This window comes from Leptopilina heterotoma, unplaced genomic scaffold (assembly GCF_015476425.1).
Source record: "Leptopilina heterotoma isolate Lh14 unplaced genomic scaffold, ASM1547642v1 Lhet_11, whole genome shotgun sequence".
In the NCBI taxonomy this organism is placed as follows: Eukaryota; Metazoa; Arthropoda; class Insecta; order Hymenoptera; family Figitidae; genus Leptopilina; species Leptopilina heterotoma.
This window is the reverse complement of record NW_025110829.1, coordinates 2412568-2434514: the sequence shown is the minus strand read 5'-3', so window position 1 is coordinate 2434514 and position 21947 is coordinate 2412568. Positions and strand designations below refer to the sequence as shown.

At 32.8% G+C, this 21947-nt stretch overlaps 2 protein-coding genes across 3 annotated transcripts in view; both read right to left on the bottom strand.

The window, feature by feature from the left end:
* Positions 1–13152: 13152 nt before the first annotated feature.
* LOC122503651 (vitamin K-dependent protein C-like) lies at positions 13153–19840 on the bottom strand. Its single transcript, XM_043614279.1, has 7 exons — positions 19577–19840; positions 19263–19344; positions 19024–19189; positions 18675–18880; positions 13734–13945; positions 13542–13599; positions 13153–13367 (listed from the first exon to the last, which is right to left on the bottom strand). Exons 1-7 carry the CDS (start codon positions 19667–19669, stop codon positions 13246–13248), a joined length of 939 nt encoding a protein of 312 aa, XP_043470214.1. The 5' UTR covers positions 19670–19840; the 3' UTR covers positions 13153–13245.
* Positions 19841–20248: 408 nt separating this feature from the next.
* Positions 20249–21947, bottom strand: part of LOC122503618 (venom protease-like) — a 30166-nt gene continuing 28467 nt past the window's right edge. The window contains exons 4-6 of one of the 2 annotated variants that reach the window (XM_043614240.1): positions 21463–21680; positions 20998–21200; positions 20249–20698 (exon numbers count right to left, since the gene is read on the bottom strand). In XM_043614240.1, the coding sequence (XP_043470175.1) occupies positions 20519–20698; positions 20998–21200; positions 21463–21680 (601 nt within the window). In that variant the 3' untranslated portion in view covers positions 20249–20518. The remainder of the gene's footprint in view (positions 20699–20997; positions 21201–21462; positions 21681–21947) is intronic. The other variant, XM_043614248.1, reaches the window with a different exon arrangement.

Here is a 21947-nt window from a genome sequence, read left to right as displayed (position 1 = left end):
TGCAAGAATTCTTTAATTTTATAAAGAAACCCTTGTTTATGACACGTCAATGGAATATAATAATCACAAACATTATTAATTGTTGTCGCAACATGACATAACAATGTTCCATTGTATTGAAGAAAACAATTTTCTGAATTGCACGGTTTCAAAAAATTGGAGTATCAAGTTATACAATCGGTGTCCATTAAAACAAGTAGTTTCTCCGATATAATTTTTTCAAAAACAACTTTAGTGGCATCACTTAACGGTTTGTTGAAATTAAAATTGTTAGGAGGAGGTGGTAAACTCCAAGGTGAAGGAGAAGAAGTATTTGGAAATGAAAAAGATGTAGAAGGGGAAGAAGTATCAGAAAAGGAATATTCAGAAGAGGTAGAAGTACTCCTGGTTAAAATATTTTCCAAATCAACTAGAATACCTGTCGAACAATCAGTTTCACAGTTTGCTCCTTTAGAAGCCTTTAAATTATTATTAGTGAAGGAATTCAATAATAAGGTTTTATAATATTCTCGAAACGAAACGCAATTTGGTTTTGCACGGAGAAAAAGGAATAGTTGACACATCCAGATACATGGATATCACAGCCATATTATATTGAAAAATACGGGATATCCATAGTTAAGGTTGCTGCATCCATATTCTATGGCTGGCTGTATATTGTTGGAGCAGCAAAAGATCTATGGTTGGGTGATCCATAGTAATTGAAATGGGAAACAAAAAAATTAGAATCACTCAATTAATTAAATTCTATGTCACTTGAGATATTTTATACACATTTTTGTTAATTAATACACACCACTTATTGAATAACCGCATATTTACGAAATAAATTATTAACCGATGGGGGAGACACGAACCCTAGACCTAACGCATACTTAACACTAACGCTATCCACTACACTATACACGCAACTACAATATTTGAGCATATAATATTCCTTATATACTCTACACATATTTCATGAAAATGAATTTACATAAACACAAATAGACAATAACGATAATAAATAATAAACAATTGTAACACAATTTATACACAATAAACTCACAACGCGATTATATAGACGTGACAGGAAACCGACGCGACGGACAAATTGAGACGACCATTTTTAAATGGATGCCATGATAGTGAATTGCGCGCAACATGTATCGAAATTTTGTACTAACTATGGATCTCCTAACCAAAGTTTATATGGATGAGGCAGCCATATGTGAAAATCCATAGCATGAATTGAACCCCTTGATGCAAGAACCAGACATAGACCATTGAAATTAAATGGGCTGCGTCTGGTTCTTACATCAAGGGGTTCAATTGTTAGCCCAACCATGCCTATGGAAGCCTTGAAAAATTGTCACAACAAAGATATTTTTATCCTTTCGGATAGCAAGGCGGCCATTTTCTCCTTGAAACGATACGTATCAACATCACGGCTGGTCGGTGATTGTCATGAATCACTTAACAAACTAGCTGAAACGAACCGCGTTACCCTCCTGTGGATCCCTGGTCACAGTGGATTCGCGGGAAACGATAGGGCGGATGAGCTAGCCAAAGAAGGGGCTAGAAAACAACTTATTGGACCTGAACCTCCCATTGGTGTTTCCAACAAATGCTTGACACTGGAAATTAAACAGTGGATAGCTGCGGAACACCAAAGGGAATGGCAGGTAACTAAGGGCTGTAGACAAGCCAAGGTACTCATGGGAAGTAGTATTAACCCTATGAGGAAAGCGGAATTCCGCAAATTAAATAGAAAAGAGGCAAAGATCATAACGGGGCTATTAACTGGCCATGGTGATCTGCGCTATCATAGGCACAAAATGGGGATCCTAGATGACCCGAAGTGCCGTAGGTGTGGAGAGGAATATGAAACCCCGATACACATCTTGTGTCACTGCCCTGCACTTGTGAAGGAGCGGGAACACATTACGGGCTACTTCTTTCTGGGGGAGACCGTTATTGCTACCAGAAACCTGGCCGAAGTCCTCCTGTTGTGGAAAGGACTTCGGATATAGGGGTGGTTATGGGGAACGTAAAGGGATTACCCAAGCGTTAGTGGCGTTGACCTGCAAGGTCCTAGGTCCACAACCCTCTTCTTAATAATAATAATAATGCCTATGGATGTCACATCCATATTTGATTCAACAATATAATATGGCTCCCTCATCCATTGAATATGGAATGTGCTTCCATTCTGAAAGTTGTCTCTTCCATTGAATTGGATAACACAACAATATTCTGCTCAACAATATTTTTATGGATATCTCTTCCAGACCTTTTCTTTCCGTGTAGGAGAAGACAAAGATGCCCTATATCTTCTCCACTTTCTTCCATTTGAAGCCTTCCACATTTACTTTTAACGCGATTACGACTCATGTGAACCAATTCAGATGCAACGCTGTAGCTAAAAATTTGGGCACAGTATTTTACTCGCATTTTTTGGATTTTATCTGCTAAGACGTGTTGATCTGTTAATTTTCTTAATAACCTAAATTGACTTTCACTTTGATCTATTTTATATGCCATCTCAATGTGTCTCCAAGATGCTACTCTCTTCTTATTATCTAAAGAGAACTTTAAATTCTTTTTTAAAAGGTTGTTTCGCATGCATTTTAACAGATGTGGAGGATCAAAGATGGGGATTATTTCTTTACCATTTATAATAATTGTTTCATTCACGTGATATCTCTCAGCTCTAGCTTCATTGGCTTTTGTATCAGCTATTAATTTTTTCATAGCTGACTCATTTGTCCTACCTTGGTCACATATAGAAGCAATTACTTTAAAACCTGCTGCAAAAACTCTATGTACAATTTCCTTCCACATTCGCATAATCCCTGCAACTGGTGAACATGCTTTACAGAGGGTGAATACTATTGGTAGTTTCCAAGGCTTTTCTGTAGACTTTTTTGGTATTCCTTTTAGCATCCACACGGTCGCATGATCAGCTATTTCAAATTTCCGTTCAATTCCATCATCTACAAACCCTTCTACAGTTGATTGAGATTCATTATAGAAAATAGTTGAATCGATCTCAACGTCATCCATCATTATCATACACAATCTATCGTCTTCATTTCTTTTAGCTCCAAAAGATTTTAAACTTTCAAATATAACATCAGAAATGCCCGGTTGTATTGATAATTCCGATGATAATTTTCTGATTGTTTCAGCACTTGGTAAAAAAAACATGTTTGCCAAATATTTGTAAGTTTTTGGACTCCTTTTATAGACAGAGAGAGCAAACAATTTGTCTTGTATTGTATAATTGCGCTTAAATTTATTCCTATTAACATTTCTAAAATGACATTGAATAAAATTTGATACGGGATCAGGCATATCATTCAAAATGTGCATATAAGCTTTTGTAGAAATGTTATCAACTCGTTCTAAGCGCTCACGCATGTTTTCTCGCTTTTGCTTGGATGATCGAAGTTGTTGAGACAAATTGGTAATTACATTATACAATTAATGATCACGATCGTTCAAATAACGTTTGTGGGCAACTTTAAATATCGATAATATAGATCCTGAAAATAAAATTGAAAATATTGCATCACAAATATCTATAGTAAATAAAATTGACAAATGAGCGTATAATAATATAATAAATCGTACTTCTTTTCAAAGCTGTTTTCTTTTTCAGATTTTTCGCATGATTAACTTTTCTTTTCTTTTTAGAAATTTGAGGTACGTTAAATTTTTCTTGACCTTCATTTACATTATTTAAAATTTCAGTAGTTGAGACATCTTCGATAATTGAATTAGAATTTATCTCGTTTAAAGTATTTGATTCTCTTTCCAACAAATTTTGTGACATTAAACATGGCTGAGTATTTTGTGAAATCGAAAATGACGGAATATTTTGTGATAGTAAACGTGATGGAATATTTTCTGATATTAAGTGTGAACGATTCGTTTCCGACAATGAACGTGTTTGAATATTTTCCGAAATTGAACAAGTCTTATCCTGTTGTGTTTTTGAACACGATTGATCTTTTTGCGACACCAAGTCTGAAGGAATATTTTGTAAATTTGAACTTGACAGATTATTTTCAGACAATAGATCTGCTGACGGTATATTTTTTAAATTTGAACATGAAGGGTTATTTTCAGGCGTTGAACTTAATAAATCATTTTGTGACACTTGATCTGCCTGAATGTTTTGTGAATTTGTACAAGAATGATCATTTCTAGGTACTGAATTTAATTCATCTGCTTCCCAGTTAACATTACATTCATTTGCAAATTTAGACATCATGACGTCTTCTAAACCTAAATAATAATTATAAATTTTTCAAATAAAACTGTTTAACCAATATATATTATTAATACCGTAAAATATAAAATGTTTTTCATTTAGGGAATGAAGAAAGGTGTAATAAATAAAATAATTTTATATAGTTATTTTTATAATTTTTAATTGTTTAAGTGTAATCAGATTGACAAAAGTTTTATCCGTGTTAATGTCCAATAATCATTATGGCAACGCCTATTTAAATTTACTGGACGGTAAATAAAAAAAAAAGTGAATTTGTCATAAAATAAGTTTTTAGAAACATTATTCACTTAATGGATCAGGTAAATCTATGGTCGGAAGAGCCCATTTAGTAAGCTTGGATGCCATTCGAAATTCGATTGGAAAATGACGATGACAAATTCGTTTATTTATTATACTTTCTTTCGAAAGTGTTAGTAACGTCATATTTCCACTAGCTTTAATCCATTGCAGACACCGAAAAGCATCCGAAGAAGAATGTGGCTTTGGATATCTGTATAAAGGGCCGATATCACTTTTACATGTTGGTATGCTGCATTTGTGTCTTTGAATTTTGCAAGACATTTTCCCCAAAACACTCCACTTCTACAAAAAAATTAATTCATAAATAAATGAGTTTATTACATAAATATATATATATATATATATATATATATATATATATATATATATATATATATATATATATATATATATATATATATATATATATATGACATTTCCCTGAATTTAATAATAATTTATTTATATAAAAATTTATCTTATAAGGTTAATTATTGAAATTAATTAAATAAAATAATTATATTATTTGTATGTATTTAATACTTACTTTATAATTAAAAAGAAGAAATACCTTATTCAATAAAATTAAACATTTAATAAGATACACAATTAATTAAAAAAAGTATTAATTTTAAGCATTTTAAGGAATTTGTTTATCACAATTTGACATATTTTGACATTTGAAAGAAAACAATTTCAAACGCTACATAGACAGGAATGTTTGATAGTATATGTGACTACAGCAGCGCCTCGGTAGCGAGACGACGCAACTTAGTATATCTGACAATTGCATTGCAGCTTGGCCTCCCTGCATATCACTACATTCAGGTTAGTCAATTGGATTCTGCGTAGGTTCTTAGTACAGTGAGTTCTCGCGAGTCGTTCAATTCTCGAAAATTTTCAAGATCATAAAACTCACGAGTCGTTCAACGCATAAGCCACGCCTCCAAGGCGATTTCAGGGATGTGTGAAACATATTTATCGCCCCGAAAGACACAATATTCAATGACTTTGGTCCGTTTAAATTACACAGCACTGAGCACCGGCGCGCGCATGCTAGAAATTGAACGACTCGTGAATCGGACACTGATCAGCTGTTGAACGACTGGCGAGTTTGAACGACTCGTGAGTTGGGGTCGTTCTGTGTTGTACGTTGTAGAGGTAAGACGTCCTTCTACTTTTAACTCTGATCTTTAAGTTAATTTGATCATTGTTGAGTTTTATTTGCCTTATTTTTGTACTTGAAGTGTTTTTTTAATGTTGTTTGAAATCATACGAAATTCAAATCTACTTTCACTTATACTCTACCGGCTTTTTACACGTTCATCTATCTATACATGGAATTAATACTTAATTTGTTATCTGAGGATCTATTAAAGGAGAAAAGAATAAGAGAATAGATAATATTTCGAACGGACTCTACTCATTTTGGAAGGAAAGGAAATTGCTACAGTTCATATTATTTACAAAATTCTATTCAACAAGAAGTGCTTTCAACGATCACTACCATAACCTCCGATTTTTAAGGTCAGATGATGTTTTGATTTTGTCTACACGCTTGGATTATTTGAAATTTGCTATATCTCTCCTTTGCTTATCATATTATTTCACAATTTAATCATTTCCAATATTTTTTTTCTCTATAATTTCATTTTCGTTTGATTTATAAATTTGTAATTAAATTTTGTTTACATTTGTTCTTATTTTTCTCTTTTTCTCTCTTTGAGAATTGTCTTTCTGCTCGCTTCTCATTCTTTCTTTCATTTTTCTTTTATTTGATACATTAAGTTTGGATTCTGATTTTGGAGGAGAGATTTCTTTTTTTTATTTTTGAATTTTTCTATTATGTTTTTTTAAAAACTTACCATTGAGACTGAGTTCCGGTATTCCGTGTCTAATGCAGTAAGGTAAATTTATATAAATGTACATTTATTGATCTTTATTTTTTACATAACTTTTATTTATTGGCATGTCTTTATTCTGTTATTGAAATATCGATGAATTGATATTTTTTCTCTTTTATTGTAGACATAGAATGTCTGGTGATGCGCGGGGCCTGTGTGAGACCTCCTCAGTCTTGTTGAACGAGAGTACCAAGGACAATAGAAGTAAGAGAGGAAGAGGAAGAGGTTTTTCATTTAGACCTGTTACCCAAAAAAGAAAGTTTTCTCCGAGTGAGAATCGAAGAAGGATTTCTTCTAAGACCAATTCTGAAAGTTCTTCTGAGAAGTCTTCCCCTGAGAATTTATCATCTCAAAAAATTAAAAAGAAACACTTAGAAGATCTTTCAAGTTCAATTAAAAAAATGAACGTTCATTCTACGGAAACGAAATTAAAGGACGCTGGTAGTTCTAATCCACTTGTTGTTGAGGGGGAAAATGCCCATACTGAATCCAGTTCTGCTTTTATGGAAACTTCGGAAAACAATAATAACGATCGCAGTATGGACTATGCTAAAAACCCCATCTTCGTTTGGTCTTGTTCCAACATTAATCTAAATTTAATTAGATATAATGAAGCTTCTCTCCCTCCTTTTTTAGTCCTTATGGAAAGTACTGTTCAGGATAAGTCTTTGGGGAAATATGATCCTTTTGCTTTGTGTGGAATAGTTGAGGGTGTTATTGATAGTCCTACGAGAATTTTTAGAAGCGGAAGGAACCAGGTGAAGATTTACTGTGAGGAATGGATGGAGGCAAATAAATTAGTTGATTCTCAACAATTGATGCTTTTGGGCTTCAGGGCATTTATTCCAGAGAACAATCTTTTTAAAAAAGGTTTCAACAGAGACTTCCCTGCCTCTAAATCGGTTTCTGAAATTGTTAGAGAACTTACTCCGGAATCTAGATCCACTCTTCTCTCTGTAAAGAGATGTTTCGAAAACTATATTCCTTCGGATAAAATAGAATACACCTTCTCCACTCAATTTATTCCCCGTCACTTATACATCAAAAACTTTGGTCTTACAATCACACCAATCATTCCTAAACCTCCTAGATGCTTTAATTGCCAAAGATTTTCGCACGTTTCAGATCAGTGTAGGTCTACTGCTCCAGTTTGTTCTCATTGCTCTGGACAACATCGCTATCAGTCTTGTCCATCTCGGAATGAAGAAGCGATCTGTCCGAATTGTAAGGGTCCCCATGAGTCAGTTTCATTTGAGTGTCCTGTATACGACTTTGAATGTGTCATATCAAGATATAGATATCTTAATAACTGTAACAGGATATGTGCTTTGAATCTTGCTTTAAATAATGGAGCTGACTCTATTAAAAGAAGAGCCGCTAGAGCTTTAGCTAATTTAACAATTCAGTTACCTAGAATTGAATCCAAGGAATGTGGTTCTCAGGCTAATCAAAATTCGGATAAAATGAATCCTAATGGTCAATCTTCTGAAGACCAGACCTTTCAGAATAAAAACTCTTCAGTGATCTCTGATCCAGCTTCTAAAATTCCATTACCTGATGATCCAGAATCTTCGAATAACTCTGATCATTCGCTTGAAGCTGCTAATACACTACTTCATCTTAGTCAGACTGATGATAGTAATAAAAAATGCCCTTAATCTGGTTTACTATATTTATTTTAAGGTTTATCGGATTCTCAGTCTCTTTCTAAAGAAGTAAATAGAGAGTTTGATTTTCTTTCTCTTATAAGAGAGAAGTTTGTGTGATTTTTGTTCTTTTTCTACTTTTTTTTATTTTTTTTTTTTTGGTTTTTGTTTTGCTTTTGACTGTTTGCCTTTTTTTCATTTTTTATATTATAGGGAAGAAGAGTCTTTTGTTTGTTTAATTTTGTTTTTTTTTGTTTTTTATTTTTATTTTGTTCTTTTTTTTCTTTTACTTTGATTTTTGCTCTGTTTCCTTTTATTATTTCTGGCTGAAATGTCTAATAATAAACGGTCATTTTGTATCGGTACGTGGAATGCTCGGAGTGTTTTCAGAAAAAAACCGGAAGTTGAAGCTCTTCTTCACCGCAGGGAAATAGATATCCTCTCTATAACGGAAACTTGGCTGAATAAAGATTGTCCTATTTGGGAAGTTTATGGATACAACACATATCGAATGGATAGGAAGGATGGTTCTCTGGCAGGTGGTGGTACATTGATTTTGGTCAGGGACAATATAATCACAAATCCATTTCATCTTCAGGATGATTTTTCGGAATTTTTTGATGTTGTTGGAGTGATTATAGATACCCAGTTGGGTAAGAGATTGATCCTGTCTATCTATGCTCCTCCTGCAAAACAGATTCCTTTAAATGTTTGGCTTAAATTAATGAACAGTTTGCCTAATCAAATCCCTGTCATTCTTTGTGGTGACTTTAATGCACATTCTCTTTCGTGGGGCTCCACGTATGACTCTTCAAGAGGTCTGGATCTGGCGAGAGTATTTGATACTTATAATCTTATTTCGCTAAATGATTCTATCCCTACCAGAGTTGATCCTTCGGGTAGAACAAATAATGTTTTGGACTTGATTGTGGTATCGGAGCCAATTATCTTTCAGTCTTCTTTTGAGGTCACCGAAGATTCGTACAATTCGGATCATTTTTTGATTCTAGCTACCTTTGATGTTGAGCCAAAATTTATTGTTTCAACCTCTAATAGGCTTAATATTAAAAATGTTAACTGGTCTAAGGTAGGAGATGATTTCGATGTTTCTTTGGGTGATTTTGAAGAGTCCTTAATCTCTGGTATTTCTCCTGATAAGATTTATGAAGACTTTACTTCATTTATCATCTCTGTACTCGAGAACAACGGTGCATTTTTACCTAAAAATCATAAAGGCAAAAGAAAGTCGGAACCATTATGGTGGGACTCTGAGTGTGAGGGTGCAATTATTCGAAGAAGGGAGGCAAGGAAGTCATGGCTTAGTAATCAGACTCTAGAATCTAGGAATAATTTTAAAGATGTGGATAACGAGGTGAAATGGTTCCTGAGGAGGAAGAAGAAGGACTCATTTATTGCTTTTTGCAATAATATTTGTCCTTCTCCTTCTGGTCCTAATAGTACTTGGAAAGCGGTTAGATCATTCCAAAATAGAAATTCACCTAAGAGAACTAATGTCTCGAATGATCCGGATTCTGACACTCTGCAGACTCTTCGAAATGAAATTATTCACTCGGATGTTGCTCCAGTTGACCATCCTTTGATTTCGGATCAGGACAATGAGGGTCCTGTTTCCTTCAATTTGCCTTTTTCTGAGAGGGAATTTACGTCAGCTCTATTGACTTGTAAAAAGAATTCTGCTTCAGGTCTTGACGGCTTTACATATGAAATAATCACGAATTTGCCAAAACGTGCGTTGGAATTTATCCACAATTTGTTTAATCTTATGTTTTCTAAATCGATTTTTCCTAAAGGTTGGAGAGACACCAAGGTTCTTTTTATTCCGAAACCAGGGGGCAAGGGCTTTCGCCCTATCTCCCTGACTTCTACTTTTTGCAAGTTATTTGAGAAACTTATCCAGCGCCGCCTTGAGTATCTTGCGGAATCGGGAAATTGGATTCCTTCATCTCAATATGGTTTCCGTAAGGGGAGATCTGTTCTCGATTGTGTTTCTGCAGTGGTTACGGACATTAACCAAGGTTTTGTCAGAAAGGAAAGTACGCTGGCTTTGGCAATTGACATCAAGGGAGCCTTTAATAATGTTCTCCCTTCCACTGTTTTACAACATTTAAGAGAGTTGAAGACTCCCTCTAAAATTTATAATTTCGTTTGTTTTTTAATTTCGAAAAGGAATCTTTTTTTTCAGAATGATCTGAATAACCCTGCGATCTGCGGTGTCGGTGTCCCCCAGGGAGGTGTATTGTCCCCTTTGCTGTTCAACGTTAACTTGAGAAATTTGTTCAATCAACTTCCAGTCGGAGTCAAGGCTGCTATGTATGCAGATGACCTTCTCATTTACGTTAGATTCAATTCAATTGAAGAAGCTTTGGAATTATTGAACAGCTCTGTTACTATACTGTCTGATTGGTTGAAGGATTATGGTTTGTCTATTTCAATTCCGAAATGCCAATTGGTATTGTTCTCAAGATCTCGTCTTAATGCTTCTGATATCAAACTGGTAATTGGTGATCACACTATTACTGCTTTAAATACTATTTTATATCTGGGAATCATTCTCGACAAGAAACTTTCTTGGTTGCCTCACATCAAGTATTTGGTTTCTAGAGCAAATTTAGCTCTGAATATTTTAAAGGCTATGTCCAGGGTTTCTTGGGGTGCTCACCCATCATCTCTTCTTCTCGCGTATAGAGGTCTTATTCGAGCTCATTTGGAGTGGGGCTCTTCTTTATTTTTGAGCGCATGTCCGTCTCATCTGAAACTTTTGGACAGAGTTCAATATTCGGCTCTAAGGATTGTCATGGGATGTATGGTTTCAACCCCCATTAGTATTCTACTATCAGAATGTGATGAGCCTCCTCTATATCTGAGGAGATCAATGTTGTGTGACAGATTCTTGCTCAGATGTTATTCTTGGACTGGTAATCCCTTAATTCCTAGATTGCAATTATTACTCGAATCTTCGAAAATCAGAAAATATCACTCCTTTAATTTTGAGAAGTTATCTTTTTTTACTCCTTTTATTAGAATACGTAACTTATTGGGATCAGCTCCTCGTAATAGAAAGGTGGCAAATTTTGATTGCAGTTGGGAAGAATTGAATCATGAAATACATATCAATATTCATGATGGATTGACGCTTAAGAATAAACAAAACTCGAATACCCTCCTGAATAATCTCCTTGATGATAAATATAAGGATCAAATTACAATATTCACAGATGGTTCTCATGATGATCAAGACAAATCTTCTGGCTCAGCATTTTATGTTCCTTCACAAAATTTTAGATTTGGAATTAAACTGAATGGATTGTTGTCAATTATTTCCTCTGAATTTTTGGCCATTATAGAAGCTTTAAAATATGTTACCTTATCCAATTTTTTTAACATAGTCATTATCAGCGATTCCCGTTCAGCTCTGCAAAGTCTTCAGGATATTTTTTGGTCCAGAAATTCTCACCCTATGGCTGTGCGTATAGTTAAACAGGTTATTTTTCTTTCTCGTATAGGTAAGAATATAAGTTTCCTATGGGTTCCTTCTCATTCAGGAATACACGGTAATTCGGAAGCTGATAGACTGGCTAAATTATCTTTATCTCTTGAAATCGGAAGGAGCGATGGTGTTCCGATCTGTGATTTTAAAGAAATTCTTTTCAAGGATTATTATAGCTGGTATAAAACTTTATGGCCTCATGAAAGAAAGCTTAACTCTGCTGTTATGTACTTTGACAAAATTGGTTTCAAGGACAAAAGACCATGGTTTCAGGGTTTTGAAGCTCCAAGAAGAGCAATAAATATGATCACAAGACTGAGGACTTCTCATGTATGTACTGCTGAGCACTTCAATAGAATGAGGTGGAATATTGATTTAGGATGTCAATGTGGTGCAGATTTTAAAAGTTTAAAACATCTGTTTTACGAATGTCCTTTGCTTTCAGATGGAAGACCGGAATTTTTCAGTTTTTTATCTATTAAATTCTCGGATTTTAATCCCGAAGATTTTGATCTATATGAGAAATCTTTTTTTCCAAATAGAGAATATATTATGAAGCTTAACAAATTTTTTCAATCTGGGGGCGTAATTATCTAATTATATTCTGAAGAGTAATCGTAGGATTGAGGGTTAATGGTTTCAATTTTATATTAAGGAAATTAGAGCTAATGAATTGAAGAGAAAGAGAGAAATTTTGATTTGTTCTTTATTTTTATTTTTTTAAATCTTTTTCCCATTTAATCAATAATGGGAAAAAGATGTTTATGCATGTTTGCTTTTTTTTTATTTTGATTCTTTTTGCTTTGATTGTTTGATTTTGGTGCGAAAATGATTTTATTGCTTTTCCTATCATTGTGAGTTTCCTCTTTGATTTTTTCCTTTCCTATTTATCCAGATGTAGCATAACACTACAACATCGTTCATACTCATTGAAAGGACATAAGGAGTGAAAAGAAAAAGGACATCATTGCTTTCTTGATTTCAACAATTTATTTACGTGATTGCATTTCACTTTCAAGTATTTCAACTTACATCGTCTAATGACATTCTTATATTAAGGGATTAATTTGAAGTTTCCCGCCAAGAACTTTTAGTGTCTCGTGTTTTGGCTACCTGCTATGCAACAAGCCATGTAACCAACAAAAAAAAAAAAGACTCGTGAGTTGAACGACTCGCGAGAACTCACTGTAGTTGCTCTGATAGTTGGCTGTTGTTCTGACAGTTGGCTAAGCCTGAAGTCATTTAAGAAGAAGAAGAAGGTTCTTAGTAAACGCACTCCAATGTCAATGCAAGTTAACGTTATACCTTTGCATAAATACATATTTCGATACTTTATCTTCATAACAAGACTTGATATAGAAAATTGATAATATAGATGTTGTATAATATAAGAAATCAGGTTAAATATGCAGATGTATATTTTTAAATTGTTTTGGTAAATTTAAATTCGAATTATAAGAATAGAAATTTGGTGTTTTATACTTTATACTTATAATTTTATTACATGTTTGTTTTTATATATTGTTGTTTACAATTTTTGATACAGAAAATGTTTTTGTTTATAAATTATGTTAAACCCCAATTTAATTATTAAAATAATGAAAATTGTTTATAAAAATTGTAATTGTATTATCTTAAACAATAACATGCATCTTTCGTTTGTTGCAAAATCCAATCCAGATGCGGGCCTATTCTTGTGTAAACTCCTGCTCTCGGTGCACCATTGCATTCATTCACATCAGAAAAAATACCTGTTAGATATATAAACAGATAATTTCTTTTTTGTAAAATAATTTATAATACAGATACAGGATATTTTGAAAGTTTCTAAATTGATTAATAAATACATGCTCTGATTTATAAAAAATTGTTTTCAATAAAATATATGCAAAATTCTTTAATTAAGGGGGTATATATAGACTTACCAATAATATCATAAGTCTGGAAATAAGATTTATAAAGCACAGAAGTTCCGGCGTCATTCTAGGAAAGGAATTATTAAAATTTTTTATTATTATTTTCATTATTATTATTATTATTATTTAAATTTTAAAGGATACTTATTATTATTGAATTGTGAATATAAAAATTAATAAAGCAGAGCAATACATTCTTACATTGCAGATTATTGAATTTCCTCCAACTATTCCAATACAACCCGAATCATCATGAAACCTTGTAAAATTAATTCCAGATTTTATGCATTCATTGTTTCCCATTATCGGAAGACCCATTTTCCGGGGTCTACAAGTTCGATTATTCGATTCCTCCAATGTTGTACTTACAGTCCATCCACTCACTGTTCCAACCTGATTCGTGTACGTTGATGCTAGAAAATGAGTTATTTGGTAGTTAAAACATTTCAATTCATGAAATATTGCATTATTGATAATTATGTAATGGACAGGAAACGACAAAAAAGGAATTGTTTACGATGCGGACATTTAAATAACCAGACTAGTAATTTTTTGCGGATTTTGCAGATGTTTTGTCAACGATGATGAGGAGTGACATTGAGAAACGATCCAACATAAATCTCGTCAATTTCTGGATATTGGACGTCAGTGAAGCGGAAAGTCTGATCGCCCGCCACTATGGGTGCGTAGCGTTACCGTTTTTGATAGACAAACTACCCAAAAAGTTTAGAAAATGACAACTGGGTACGTGGGTCACCCAGTTTGGGAGTGCAGATGAACAAGTTTAGTGGTGGCGCTGACGCATAAGTTTTGGGTGAGCAGACTGCTTAAAGGTTTTTCCGTGTACCGCAATTTGGATCTGCGTAGGCGTAGTCAGAAGATGTACGATTAACAAGTTTCTGATATAACACCTATACTGGCATTATCGGAACAATTAACGCTACTGTTAGAACGACGATTAGTCTTTAAAACGATTAGTAAAACAGAAAGATAATGTAAAAAATCAAAATACATCTCGTTCTAATCATATATAATTAGAGTACAAATGAAATAACAGGTTAATACACCTTATTAAACTACGCCGAGGCGATTCAGGACTTATCTTGCCAGGTTGCCTGTTAAGGCTTAATCGGCCCTTGATATGGAACAAACGCATAAATTATGAGCGATTGTAAAAACATAGAAAAATACCTGCAACAACGCTTTGGTAGTAAGACAGATTATTGTTGATAAGATAGAGAGACCAGGAAGACGAGCTGAGTGACGAATCGAGCCAGCTGTACTTCTGTTTTCAGTAACTCTTCTGAAGCAGATATCGCTTCTAGAAATAAAGACTGGAACAGCTCAATAAAGCTGTAGGAGGAGGAGGCAGCATGCATATTGCAATTAGAAGAAGAGGTCAGCAAAAGGCTAAAATCTTGTAAAGTCCAGAAGAATTTCAATATGACAATCAAAGATGGACTAAAATCATGACATAATAGATGTCATCGATATGTTGGGCAGTGCTTGTTCACTGACAAATATGACTAACATAATGGATATGTTCGGTAGACCTTCTCGTGGTATAACGGAGCATTGCACTAAAGGACAACATAAAACAAGAGGATGATAATAAGCGATTGTAAAAGTGAGGAGTTTCTGCGGAGTAATGCTTTGGCTGAATTCCTCATTGGTTCCAATTGTCAAGTGCTTAGCGCGAGGGCGGTGGCCAGTGCAGTGGTTGAATGATACAGGATGGCAACAACGCGTTGTTAATTCCAAGAATTATCTTGGAGAGGGTAGAAAAACGAGGAAGTGCAAGTAGTGTAACGAGTTAGGACACTTGCAGGTCTGTATTCAGTAATGCATCTGAACTTGATATCGCAAGCTGCAACGAAGATAATGATAAACGCATTAAGCTGTGGGATAAAAAGGCAGGATCTATTTGTAGAATTGCAGAGGAGGTCAGCAAAATGCTGAAGTCCTGCGAAGTGCAGAAGAATGTCAACATGACAATTATGGAGGGTCTTAAAATACTTATAGCGCTCATTCAGGAAATAAGACCCAAGTACGTGGAAGCGAAGGAGAAAGACGGGCGTCTCTATCAAGGATTGGTCAGGTCTAAATAAGCACGGACAGGAGAGTCAGAAAGTACCATTTTAACGCAATTGCGATGAGAAACATCGTTTTGGTGTCTCAAAAGAGAAGAAGAAGCAGGAGAAAAAACCTCCCACGTAAAAAAATGTTGGCTTCCTCAAAGCTACCACAAGGCTAACTGAAGGATACCTCAAGGATACCTCAAGGCTCACTTAATGCTCAAGGGTTACTTAAAGCTCAAGACTTGTTTGAAGTTAAAAACTCGTCTAAAACTTAAGACTAAACTTAGACATAAGGCTCGCTCAAAGCTCACTTAAGTCTTGTTTGGCGCTAAAAAATTGTCTAAAACTTGGGACTGAACTTAGACATAAGGCTCAAGACTTGTTTGAAGCTTAAAACTCGTCTAAAACTTAAAGCTCAAGACTTGTTTAAACCTTTATTTATCTACTTGATAAACCCTTGTCTAAAACTTAGGACTGAACTTATACATAAGGCTCGCTTAAGGCTGAAGGCTTGTTTGAAGCTCGTCTAAAACTTAGGACTGTACTTAGATGTAAGGCTCACTTAAACCTTAAGTCTTGTTTGAAGTTAAAATCTCGTCTAAAACTAAAGACTCAACTTAGGCATAAGGCTCAAGGCTCACTTGAAGCTCAAGACTTGTTTGAAGCTAAAAAATAAAAATTCATCTAAGACTTATGACTAAACTAAAAGATGAGGCTCCCTTAAGGCTCACTTAAGGCTAAACATTTTTTGAAGCTAAAACATTCGTCTAAAGCTTAAGACTAGCTTAAGGATAGAGAGTTGCTTGAACCTGAAATATCGTCCGCAAGATTTCAGATTGGTCTAAGATGTAAAACTTGTTTAAGGCTTATCTAGAGATTTAACTTTGCTTATGACCTTACATTGTTCTAAAACATTTCTTAAGATTTAGGTAAGTCTCAAAGCATTAACGACTTTTTAGCTTGAATCAAGTCTTGACCCATCAGTGTGCCTTGAGCCTAAAATAAGCATTAAATGTCTCAGGCCAATCTTATGTCATAGACGCATTTTTAGACGACTTTTTAATTTTAAACAAGTTTTGAACCTTGAGCCTTAATCAAGTTTTATGTTTTAGACAAGTTTCTAGCTTCAAACAAATCTTGAGTCTAAGGTAAGAAATGAGCCTTAATCGAGTCTTAAACGTCTTATGCCAATCTTATATCGTAGACGAATTTTCAGCTTTAAACAAGTAAGTTTTAAGTGAGCCTTGAGCTGTGAGCGAGCTTATGTCTAAGTTTTTGGATATAAGTTTTGCAGTCTTAAGTTTTGGACGAGTGTTTAGCTACAAACAAGTCTTAAGCCTTAAGTAAACATTGACCCTTAAGCGAGTCTTATGTCTAAGTTCAGTCCTAAGTTTTAGACAAGGTTTTAGCTTCAAGCAAGTCTTGAGCCTCAAGTGAGCCTTGAGGTAGCCAACATTTTTTTACGCGGACTATTAAATTGTCTTTTGGTTGGGTCGACAGGGTAGAACTCGATTAAGTAAAGATAGCAAATTCAGAGGTAGGGGAGCGTGGGGGAATTGGAGCCCCTTAAGGAAAATGATTAAAAAAACCAACTTATCTTTATAATAATACATTGTTTTCGTTATTTCCTACTCATTTCGTTATTTATCTTTAATTATGTTTAATTAGAAACTTAAAAAGAAAAAGTAAATTGTAAAAAAAAATTTTTCAAAAAAATACATTTTTTGCGATCACCCAATTTGTGGGGTAATGGGAGCTTTCACTTGAAGTTTAAAAAATTTCTATATTTTAGGAATATTTTTTGTTTTCCAATAGAAAAAAGTGTTAATACTTACAATAAAGCCAAAACTTTAGACTTAGAATAAATTTTTTCCTAAATTATAATTGAATAAAAAATTTTTGAAAAAATATTAAATTTTTCATTTTTCCCACCAAAAATTATTTTTTAATTAAAAGTTTGTTCATTAGGTGATATCTTTTACAATTTTCAAAGAAATAACGAAATCCGCAACATAGTAACGAACATTCTTTGGGCTGACACTATTTCTCCCATTACCCCACAGAATTCTTACAGGCCAAAATTTGAATAAAAAAATAAAAACAAAAACAAATTTTATTATTATCTCGATTTTTATACAAGTATACATATCTACACATATTCACCTATAATATAATGAAAAAACAGAACTAAATAATACGATTTTAACTACTTATGGTGATGTTTAGAAATTTTTGGCATTTTACAACGAAAACTCAAAAAATACATTTTCCTTTGTCTTTACTAAAAATTTGTCAAGAATGTAATCGTTTGTTTTGGAATGATATAAACAAAGGTTGTAGAAGATTTTCTAGACATTGCAGCGAATTTGAAGGCTTTTAAGTGCGTGAAATTTAAAAGCTCCCATTACCCGCAAGCTCTCATTATCCCACGCTCCCCTAATACTGGAGATCCGCGAACTGAATTGCCTTACTGAGTATGCCGGAGTCCAGGAAATCGGCTGCTTGTTTTAAGTGCGGTGCAAGATAACAAGAAGTAAATAATATATAATCATATATAATAATATACCATAGAAGTGCTATGAAAATAAAATGATTCTTACATATTGGACCATAACTATTACACTGCAAAAACAAGTGTCTCATTTTGAGACGTTTTGTCCTCATATTTGAAACACATAGATGTCTTTAATTATTATATATATTTGAAACAGATATTATGTGTCTCACTTTAAAACGTTATAAAATGTCTCACACTTTTAGCACTTCATTTTGAGACACGTGTTTTGAGTATCCGTCTCAGAGTAAGAAGACATTTTATGTGTCTTATACGCATTGAGTCACCTTTAATGTTTAAAATGAGACACGAGATGAAGTTAAATGTCTCAATATAAAACAGATTTTGTATCTCAATGGTTTAAACACTTAAAGCAACTCATTTTAAGAGACGAGTGAGATACTAGTTTTTGCAGTGTATTGTTAATAATTTACTTTTTCTAAGAAAATAAATATTTTATTCTTTCCTAAAACTACTCTTATTTTTATATAGTGTTATAAGAAAACAAACCTGCATTTGGTAGGCAAACAGGAGAGATTCTCTTCTCAAATTTAATAGAACGACTAAATCGAATTAAAGCCAAATCATGAGCTTTTGACTCAAGATTAAATTGCGGATGTATGTATATGTGTTCAACACTTATATTTATTGATGAAATATCCAAGTTGCATCGATCATATTCTCCTAAAGAGACTTTTACTTCCGGTGGTGTAGAACTAAAATGTTTTTGTATTTTGAAAATTTGTTTTTTTTAATGAAAAATAGTTTTTTTTTTAAAGAAAAAACATTATTTAGTAAAATATCATTTTACTAAATATTTTCATAATTAATTAATGGGAATATTAAGTTTTCAACATACTCAATAAGCGGACTGGCTGCGGTTAAAACATAGTGATTATTAATCAAAACTCCACTGATGAGAATGTTTGATTTAATTAGAATATTTGCAAGCCAGGGAAATTCGTGTGATTCTGTATATTCACCGCCCAAAAACCTTGCACCATATTTATTGGAGCGTCCACATACTGAAATGAGAATTTAAATTGAAAAAAATCCCGATATTTCCATTTTCAGTTAGTGAAATTTTCAATTACTTACAACAAACTCCGCATAAATTAGCTCTTCCCAGTAAGAAATCCAGAAAAGCCCGATCTGCTCTTACTGAAGCTATTTCCTTTTTCTTAAAATTAAAAACATTTTATACACTTAATATAAAGCGGAAACGTCAAAAAAGATTCGCTATTAAATTATTCGGTTAGAATTTTTTAAATGTTAAATAAAAATTGTGTGCGTGAGATATTTAAATATCAATGTTAATATAAAAAAATTTTGAAATTAAAATACATTTAGAAATTAGAGAAAAAATTTTTTATATTAAAATTTTTTTAGTATTATTTATTCAATAAACTTACTATTCCATTGGGAAAATTTTCTTTCGCAAATGATTCAAATTGATGAAATAAAATGATACAAAGAAGAAACTTAATAATGTCTTGTAATGTCATGACTTTTCTCTTGACTGCTTGATGAATACTGGCGCCGTGGAAAAAGTTTGTTTAGCCCGCATATTATAGCGTAAAAACTTTGATGAGTTCTTTGCACATAATCGAGGTTCCGCTTTCGTGATGATATAAACTGACACTTATTTCATATTTATAATATAACTGACACCATTTATATTTTGCGATTTCGTTTTGCATCTATTGCGGCCAGTCGCTGACCTTATGGACCGTTTGTCCCGTTACCCAACATCAGTAGGCGTTTAAAATACATTTTTCTTATTTTTTTTCTTATTCTTAATTATAAGATTCCATTATAAATATAGATTTAAATTTTATGTCAATTTTTCTAATGCAAAAAATTAGTCACTTTCTTATAAATTATCAAAGCGAGATATAAATGTAATTTTTGTTTAATAAAATTATTCTCGAATAATATAAAATATGACACAATTATTTCTAAAGAAATTTTAATTTTAAGGGGATTTTTTAATTACGAGAGTAAACTTCTTTATTAATTATTAAATAATTTATTATAATTAAATAATATCCAATTTATACAAATGATATAAAAATACAATCATCTTTACTAATGACAATTTATTTAAGAATAATATTAATAAATATTACAATTTTTTGTTGTTTTAAGTTTAAGAATAACTTAATTATTTATATTTTTATTATTCAGTCAAAATTCTTAGATGCTTATATATATAGAAGTTTTATTAAAAATTAAAATTAGTTGCCCCAAATAAATCACATTTAAATTGAATATTTTTGTTTTTAAACTTCAATTTTTTTCCTCACTTTTTTTCATCAAAAAATAGCTGTTTTAAATATACGAAACAATAGGTACTATGTGTCACAAAAGCAGCTTTCTTTTGTATTTTCCAGAATCCAGTCTAGATACCTCGTAACTCGTGTGTAAACTCCAGGATAACCAGGCCGAGCGCATCCATTTCCCCAGGATACGACTCCAATTATTTCATATTTTTTATCTTCCCTCTCGGCAATCAGAGGTCCTCCACTATCACCCTAAAAATAAAATATTAACCTTAATTGTCAAAATAATATGATATTATCATCAATTACATTTATTATGCGTATAAATTCTATTCTATTAAGTAGACAGGTAAAATTATTGTTTTATTTATTAAATTGATTGTTACTGTCAAGGTATAATGTTGGTATATCTATTTAAAAATATTCTTTGTAATAATAATTTTTGAAATTATTATTAAGTAATGTGATATTTGAGCAATGTCGTAATATTGCTGTGTTATATATTATTTATTTTTCTTTGTGTGAAAATTGGTACAATTTTTTTTTATTACCTGACAAGAATCCTTGAGACCTTGTGGATATCCTGCACAGAGCATATTATCGGAAATCATTCGTGGACTGTAACTGGTGTTTCGACAATCTTGAAGGCTCATTACAGGAATTTCTACTTTTTGCAATAAACAAGAAGGTTTTCCTTCCTCGTGTAAGGTTCCCCATCCGGAAGCCATGGCTTGGATACCAATGTAGTCATTATCTATATTGTTACAAGAGCCCGTATAAATATTTATACATTATTTATAAAATGAGATAAAACAATGTTCAGTAACAATTGGCTGAGAATATTAATTAGAATTCTATGATAAGAAAGAAAAAATTTTAAATATATTTTATAATATGAAATATTAGAAAAATATTTAGAAATTAGAGAAAAATTAAGAAAATTAAAAAAATTATTAAGTCTCCAGTATTTTATAAAGATTTGGTTAATTATGTAATGAATTCCATATGTTACTCACTTTTTGTCGTTGGTAGACAAATTGGTCGAATTGTTTCGGAAAGTGGTACCCTGTCATTGAGTCTAAGTAGAGCAATGTCATTGTCGAAATTCAAAAAACTGAAATCTCCACTTAGTGTTCTTACAACATATCTAGTTTCCGGTTGAACTTTATCGAAACACCTGTCGTGCTCTCCAAATGTCACCTTGATCATGAACCACATGAATCTGAAAATAAAACTAGAAAAATCGATCTCTCTCTACTTATGGCTGCATGTAAATATTCGTAAGTGTTATTTTATATAATATTCAATAATTTATTATTGATTAGAAAATTTTGGGAAATTTGATTACACTATTACAGATACCTTGGATTCCACATTTTAAGATTATGTTAGATAGGTATATAAAAAAGTAATTTGAGAAAAATAGAATAAAAATAACAATACGACTAGAATAACTGGTGGTTTACTACCAGTCCTGACACACTAAACCCACAACCCTTTT

Bases quoted from the DNA above. Each gene is read 5' to 3' on its own strand.
- LOC122503651 (XM_043614279.1), bottom strand. From the start codon at position 19,669: ATGACATTACAAGACATTATTAAGTTTCTTCTTTGTATCATTTTATTT. The intron at 18,881-19,023 runs GTATGTTGAAAA...AAAACATTTTAG, and splicing joins GCAGCCAGTCCGCTTATTGA to TTCTACACCACCGGAAGTAA. The intron at 13,368-13,541 runs GTAAGTCTATAT...TATATCTAACAG, and splicing joins CCAGACTTATGATATTATTG to GTATTTTTTCTGATGTGAAT.